The sequence below is a fragment of the Neodiprion virginianus genome, chromosome 1 (genome assembly GCF_021901495.1).
Source record: "Neodiprion virginianus isolate iyNeoVirg1 chromosome 1, iyNeoVirg1.1, whole genome shotgun sequence".
In the NCBI taxonomy this organism is placed as follows: domain Eukaryota; kingdom Metazoa; phylum Arthropoda; class Insecta; order Hymenoptera; family Diprionidae; genus Neodiprion; species Neodiprion virginianus.
The window spans coordinates 34096654-34104895 of NC_060877.1; the positions used below are offsets into that span (position 1 = coordinate 34096654).

Genomic DNA, 8242 nt, shown 5'->3' on the forward strand with positions numbered 1-8242 from the left:
CTGTCCAGTTAGTCTGGGCCCACAAGGCCCGATTCAGTAGAGTCTCTCACCTGGCAACCTTACCTGAGCGACGGCCATCTTGATCTCCGTGGTCTCTGCGTGCCCTCTTTAGAACCTCCGTTTGTATTTTCCGCCTGCTTAGGAAACACTGATTTCTCAGTTACACTAGCGCGGTGAGGAAGCGTGGGCGCAGGACAATTATTGTGCGGTGAAAAGTTTTCAGATTCAATCCAGAGGGCCTAATCGCTGCTAAGATATTATTGTGTCGCTTAAAGTCGTACGATCAATGCGATTGATTGGATAAAGTTGACAGTGGTGAGGGGAAGAAGTATTCTGTTTTTGTGTCGTTACTGAAATGTTGTTTGATTTTGCGTTGTGGGACTTGAAGAATTTGATGACTCAGAAGAAAATGTGACGCGCCTGTTTTCGACGATATATAAAATCAATTTGTCAACAGCGGTTCCGATCGTACCTCGTTAAGTGTCAAAAATACGTGACATTTCTACAGGTCCGCAGCATTGATGAAATAACGATAAAAGGAGCCACATCAAAAATACCGTGAGACGTTGAAAAATATCAAAAAACATGGGGTCAAAAATCGAATACGTGGAATCGTCGCACATGTACGCCACTAACTACATCCGCAATTCAAAAGCTATCGGTGTACTTTGGGGAATTTTCACCATATGCTACGCGATTATCGGTGTCGTAGCCTTTGTGACACCCGAATGGTTGGGAGATTTGGAGCACGAAAATCCGGGCAGATTTGGCCTTTGGACTAGATGCCATTACGGCGGAAATGGCAAGGAAATTTTTCATCATTCATAAGATTATTGCAACAAGAATTTTAACGCTATAAAAATGCTTCACGTATCCAACAAATGTGTTATACAAACACTTCGGCGACTGCGTTTTTGCTCATTCATTTTCGCCTTCTATTAGCACGCAGCTCTTAATATTACCACATACTCAATACATGTATACATACCTATAATACCGCTATCCGTTGCGAATGGACAGTTTGGTTAAAATAAATTGGAATGCAGGTGACGTCACTCTCCCGGGATACCTGACCGTCTAGTGGCTTTTTCTACACGTAAACTCATACGGAATTAAGAAAATATGTATATATTTCTGGGCCGGCTTTCTACAAGCGACTTTAACGTGAAAACTTGTTGAATATTCCATAAAATCTTCCTATCGTTAAATTACCTTTCGATCTCTTCTCTCGATCACACATCACTTAATGATCTTCCGAGGTTTTTCTCTTCACAATTGTGTTAATCCTCAGGTGAACTTGGAGAGGAATGTGAAGGCAGCTTAGACAACTTGTATTCTATTGCAAGCGTGCCTTTCAGAGTGAGCACCATCCTTGTTGGAATCGCTGTGATAATTGCCCTTCTGTCCATATGTGCAATGCTTTTGTTCTTCTTCTGCCAGAGTACTACAGTCTTTTATTTGTGCGCCTGGATGCAGGTAGTTTCAGGTAAGAACTCTCACTCGTCTCACCGACTCATAAATCACGACAATTTTATCGGTCGATATCTACCGAATTTTGCGTATCAAAACAACTTACACAAATATAGGATTAGAATAAACATTTAGGAAGAGATGAACGCGATTGCCGTCAATGCAAGCTGATAATTTTATCGGCTGACCCAAAATCTGGGCAACATTCGTCCTCGAATTCTTGAGGATATAACAATTATACTAGACGCGCAAAGCTCAGTTTATCGTGAGTTCTTGAAATCACATAAACTGCAGTTTAGAAAGTACAACATTCATAACTCCACGTGACCTGCAACCGCTACAGCTGCAACTAATAGTGTACCTTAAGCTTTGTGATAGAGCAAATTGTACGGACGTAATTGCAAATTGTAATGATGTGCAGTAAGCGCAGGATATGATGTAACCTACACACATTTAACCGTCTTGGGTTAGAGCACATCCATTGTGGGCCGCCTTATCGCGATGTCGAATCGTAGAGCAGAAAAATTGAAAGTCATGCACCCAAAGCTCGTCTCCTAAAACCAAATTTTTTTTCGTAGCCAAAAATGCGCCTTCTGCCAAAGTATCGAAGATCCCGTTCTCATCACGTCGAGAACCCAGAGTTTCAAAATCGCGATAGGCTTCATTGTTTGTTATATCATTACGTGAAAAACAATTTATCGGTACATAACGTAACTCTGAACAGTAACAGACTAGTTTTAAAGATTATATTTCACTACAACGAGATCGCATTTGTAATTCAATTCGCACTCAATTTTATAGAGTTATTCGACCGCAAGTTCACTGTTCAAGGATCTCTTCCGCTAGAAACAGTTAGTGTTTCTATTCCCGTGCGCAAGGTTGAATTTAAGACTGAATTTCGTCGATAGAGCCGAGTTCTTTCAACCCGCAGCTGCATATTACAAATTGCATCGTGAAATGGAAAACGAAAAGAAATAAGTTTATTTATTCAAATGCCTCGATGTCGCTTTATGACCGTTGCGCTGTAAGACGGCTTATAAACATTATCCAGCGTTTTGCTACCTGGAGTTTACCGTCTGACTGAAATGTAGACGAGACCGTTACTGTGTGTAATACTGTCGTTTATGTACCGTTGACCAACACCTTTGTTGTTACCCTGAACGGTTGCCAGTAACTCGAACAGTGACTAATTCTTCTGCCCTGCTGTGTCAACGGACGAACATTTGACAGTAATATTTCAAAGAGCTCAGATAAATCCAAAAATTGCATTTAAGATATTTCTTTGGAGATCACATTTCGGTTCCTGAAATTCGAATCAATTTAAATTGACTGGTCGATTCTCGTACACTTTGAAATTTACTTACTTGTTATTGGAAGACCATTTGATCGGAAATAAACGATCGTTTCGTAGTAACAACATAACGTTCCTATATGAAATCGTTACGGTCTTCTAGTTATAACGTAGCATCATTGAATCGTTGATTCAAGTCCGGCGATGTAAAACGGACAGTGAAAGTTGGCGAATTATTACGAATCGGATGATACGATTCAGGAAACACGATAATGAATGTATTTGATGCTTAGCTCGATGGTTCACCATCAATGCTCGCAGCAGCGTTGATAATTACGTGCATAGATACAGTACGAGAGTTGGAAAAAAATTTTTAAATACCGGTTTGTTGACTAGTTTTGCGGTACCCGCAGTGTTATCTTGAAATGTATATACCTAAGTTTGTCCGTTGGTTTCGTATAATACCGATTAAAATGCATGAACTCGACGATCGTGCGCCGTTTGTTATAACCTGAGACGGCTCGTAATTACATAATTTCAAAGCTATCGGATTACGCTTATTTCGACGATTAGCTGACTTTGACACTTTTGGAATGTGGAATATCGCACGGTGACTTATTAGAATCACGTTTTTCGCCAATCGGTGCGGGAACATCGAATGTACAAGATATGCTTATTTCACCTGGCAAAGCAAACTCCCTGCTGGCCCATTCGTTCCTTTCACTAAAGACCTTGCCTACCTTTGTACAAATTCGTTCATAGTGCACTAAAGAACGTAACATATCCACATACCCACAGAACTCTCGATAGAACCTCGCCTGCGTGAATATGATAAAAGCTGTTGTAACGAGCGTAAATTGATACGTTTAACTGGATTCTAGTAGAAATTACCCGTCATTGTTGCGACACTAATTTCAAATCACGGTCGACAAGTACCAATCCACGTCATGAGTTTTCCTTACTTCCGCGGTTTCCCGGGACGCTTTCATTTTCCAATTGATTTGTTCGGTTTTACGCGAACTTGGAATTTAGAATGAATTGGTCGTCCGCCCGTCAAGTTTCGGATTCCTAAGAAGCTTCGCTTTTTCGAGAGAAACTCCGGTACGCGATGCAGTTATAATTCGAGTTGACTCAAAACAAAACCACGGAAAACTGGAAGCCATTGTGATTCTATAACAGCAGGATACATAATCACGAGCCGACTGTAATGAAACGGTGGTAAAATTAGACACATCGTAGAGAGTTCTTCTCTGCGGCAGTCTTCCACACACCGTCACTTTACGTTTCCAACTTTCTTTCAACTTCAACCTTTTACTCACGCTGTCTGACGGACCAGAATTAACCTGCTATGTATAATTAATCGCTTTCCACGAAGGCTGCACGATTCGGAAGACGAAAGTTTCTTCTACTCATCAGTATCACAAGGAGCTCACGTAGCATCTGTTTTAGTTATTATTCCTTGCTTGACAAGACAAATTTCTAAACTTATTCGACGACTACTGATTTACCTTCAAATTAAATTACCTTTACAAATTTTTTATCTTCTTATTTTCACTTTCTCTACTTTGCAGCTGTCTGTATGGCAATTGGCGTTGCAGTTTATCCTTTGGGCTGGGATTCTCCTCAGATTCGTGCAGTTTGCGGCGCAACTGCTTCTAGGTGAGCCTGCAGTCGAAATCTCGCGATTACTCTCCGTTTAAATCCTTCAATTCCCAACTGTAACGTGGTTTTGAATTTCCAGATACAATCCTGGCGCCTGTGCGGTGAGGTGGGCCATTCCTTTGGCCACAATCGCTGCTCTAGATGCTGCGACCTTGGCTGCCCTTGCCTTCATCTTGGCTTCCAGGCACGTGAGACTTCAGCCGGAGCCCTTCAACAACGGGTCATTATACAAAGGTTAGAGTCCATCGGTTCATGAAACATTCATCTTCTGATTTTTCCTGGAAAATTGACGATGTCTTGAGTAATTTAGAGTCATGCGAAGTCGTTTAAACGCAGTTGAGATCAGGTACTTATTTGTATTCGATTTTGAATCCGCGTGTCAGTTTTTTCCGCACATTTCGCAGGAGAATGTCCGTCCAATCACTTAGATTTATCGAGCGAACGGAAAGAACCAACGGAAACGCTCCCTTGAAATGTGTTTGTGCATCCTGAAAACCTCCATGAAAACCATTCACCATTTTAAATTCACGAAATCACTTCGAGTCGTAGAATGGCGAACCTTTCGGTTTCTCCATTTAGAAATGTTTTTGCAGTCTGTCTTACCGCTTGAAAACAATCGAAAGTAGTGTTATGATCTAAATTCCGTTTGCCTGCGGTCAGCAAAGTCCAGCTTTCATTCACCGACAAATGCAAAACAAAGAAAAAGTAGAGAAATATAGAATGGAATAGAAGCATCTGAAATTCAAATTCCGATCCAATTCCAACCACGTCAAAACAATGTCGCTTCAAGAACTCGCACGCTTACAAATTTCTAATCGCAAAATCGTCAACGTCTCACAATTACCTTTTCCTCATTTTGCATTCCAGGCGAAGTGAATCCAGGATACGTAAACGAGGCACAGAGCGTCGCTGGCTCCCGGAAGTCGCTGTCTCTCAGACCAGTACTTCTAGTTGCTCCGCCAGAACAGGATCGGTACAGCGAACTCTCGAGGGCGAAATCGCACTCCCATCACAGCCTCTATTCCCCAGCACCGTCACACCCTGTTCACACGATGTCAACGAATACCCTCAGCCATTCCCAGCACAACTTTCAGCTCTGATTTCGAAGACAGGTCCAACCGATAATTAATCAGTAACTTTGACGCTGTCCGACTGACACAATTTTTTTTTTTTTATTTTTTGTTTCGCACACGAATTATACCGTGAAATTTACCGCAAGTCACTGTTGTATTGATTAGATATTCATGCCACGGTTATCTTCAAGCTAAACCATGACACGCGGAGTGGAATTTCTATTTTTTATTCAAGCTCTGCGAGAGAATGATGGAAATGGGGATGTGGAACCGGTGAGAGAATCGATTGTGTGCGATAGTGATTACCTATACTACATAATTATGAGATCGGGTGAACACGAAATTTTGAAAACGCAGGACTCACTCTTGTTTAACTAGGTTTTCTAAAGTGTTAATAAACATTGAAACGTAGAATACTCACTTGTGCCAAATTAGACGCTATTTGAATACGGATCCATGACATCTTTTTGTCAACTCTTGAATTCAAATCGTTACACGTCTAGTTAGAATGTCATAGGTCGGCTTGTGAAAAAATCAATTCTTGGATCCACGTAATGCTGCCAGTACATAATTTTTTCTCTCAACCATTATCACATAAACGACAAATCTCCGCAATTCTTAACTCTCAAACGGAGCTGGAATAGTGTGTACATATGAAAATGATTTTGCTTCATTACATTATAAGTATTTGTGTGTTTCGCGTAATTGCAAATTTTTTCGTCGCAAACGTAGAGCAAGTCATGATGCACGTATACATATATTTTATTTAGTCGCGTAAGTGAACTTTACCATTTAATTATAGTGATATATATATATATGCATAACAGGGACAAAATTATCATTTGATACACGTATCGCAGAGATTGTTACATTTACTTGATCCATATAATACTTACAGAGTGTTAGTTCATTTATTGTTAGCACCTCGTAGTTGTGCTCTAGTAGTTTCTTACGTCGAAGTTGAACCTTCAGGAGGAGACAGTTCCGATGACAGCTTTGTAAATTTCCGTAAAATTGATTTCAAATAACGAGAAAAAAATATTTCCAAAACAATTTAGTGTATGCCTATCATTCTAACGAAATTGATTAAACGACGTTACCAATTTAAGGGGCATCTCGAATTTATAGTTTCATATGAATAAAACATCAAAGATGATGTAACTTTGTAACGGCTTAGAGAAATCATTCCGAATTCACTCTGCATCAGATTACTTCGAGCATTGTAAAACTATACTGGGCGTGAACTGTATCAAGAAAGTAGGAATTCTATTTTTCAGTGAATAAGTCTCCTCTTGAATGGCTTCACTTTCACTAGCGCAAAATGGTTGGGAAATCTTTTGTGCCAGAGGTATATTTCACGTAGCTTTTACCTATCTACATTAATTTATACATATATTATACAAACCATTTATCTACGATTATTACCCATAGATATCCATTTATTTTATAATTTTACTGTGTACCGTATTCGTATATTATATATGTTTGACTTTACATAGTTATGTTATTGTTTTTGTATAGAATATAACACATCGCAAATAAATGTTTAAAACTTAAGTCTGTATTGTGTATAAAAATTTTCTTGTACGAAAAAAATGCGATAAGACTTCAGAAAATAATACGGATGTTGAAAGTTTGAATTTTGTAATAATTTATAATTATTTGAAAAACCGCACCGCATGTAATTATAATATAATTTTACGGAGGAAGGACGCTGATGAAATTAACGGTAAATTAGCCTGTAATTATTATTCAGATATAATCAAGATGTTAAACTGATCGCGAGTTAGACTTTGCAGAATATCCACTTCGCTACTGATTAGACCGATTTTTGTAACACATTTTGCAATGCCAACTTTCTACGTAGTCGGTCCTCTCATGAAAATCCACGATCATGACCGTGTCGTATATACTTTAGATAGCGTCATACGAGTATCCTTGGATTTGTTCTCTAATTAGCAACTCTACAATTACACGAATATAGCTGCTAATTCATGAGAGTCTACTTCACTTCACTGACGCGTGTAACGAAGAATGATGAAACAATTGTAAAATGGAATTATTTTCAGTTCGCTTGAACTGTCACTTTGATCTACCACCACTGAGATCTTTCGTCGTTCGTGTGTAAGGATTGAATTTTTCGAAATATTGTATTGCGAAAGTAATGTGAATACTGTTTAGTTTTACAATCAAATAATAACAAAAGGCAAGAAACAAAATTATACGGGTTTTCGAAACCTAGTGATCATTAATAATCGTTTAAAAACAAATTTAGAGTAATTACTTGCACTGCTTAAGGACGGCAACTGATGTTCTGGCGATCAGCGCCTGAAGAATAGGCATTTCTGTGTACACTGATGTATTACGAGCTGCAATTTTTTGTCACACGAGTAATTAATTAATTAAGCAGTGGAGACATATTCTTTTTGTAAAAGACAATTAAAGGATCTGTTTGCGACTCTTTGCAAACATTTTCACTTAACGTGTTTGCAATTCATTTCACGTAATTTTGTATACCTACATTCGGAAAAAGAAAAGATTGTTGATGATTGTCGGGATATGTTTTCGTTTCAGCACGCGGGATCTCATCTGATTATTTATTTTAATTCGGTATACAAATCTTGGGAACGTGTAGACGAGCTTTTTTTATTTCAGCAATCGATGGATTTGATTATTTCTGTTACTCGCCACAATAAGTAAGAAAGTTAATAATAATTGATGGTGCAGACCACTGTGTTTATAACTC

The 8242-nt window shown here is 39.0% G+C and overlaps 1 protein-coding gene across 1 annotated transcript; it reads left to right on the forward strand.

Annotated features, from left to right (window-relative positions):
- The first annotated feature begins 28 nt into the window (after nt 1-28).
- LOC124298301 (LHFPL tetraspan subfamily member 3 protein) lies at nt 29-7053 on the forward strand. Its single transcript, XM_046750137.1, has 5 exons — nt 29-802; nt 1292-1486; nt 4333-4420; nt 4503-4657; nt 5291-7053. The coding sequence occupies exons 1-5, from the start codon at nt 586-588 to the stop codon at nt 5521-5523; spliced, it is 888 nt and encodes a 295-aa protein (XP_046606093.1). The 5' UTR covers nt 29-585; the 3' UTR covers nt 5524-7053.
- Nucleotides 7054-8242: the final 1189 nt, after the last annotated feature.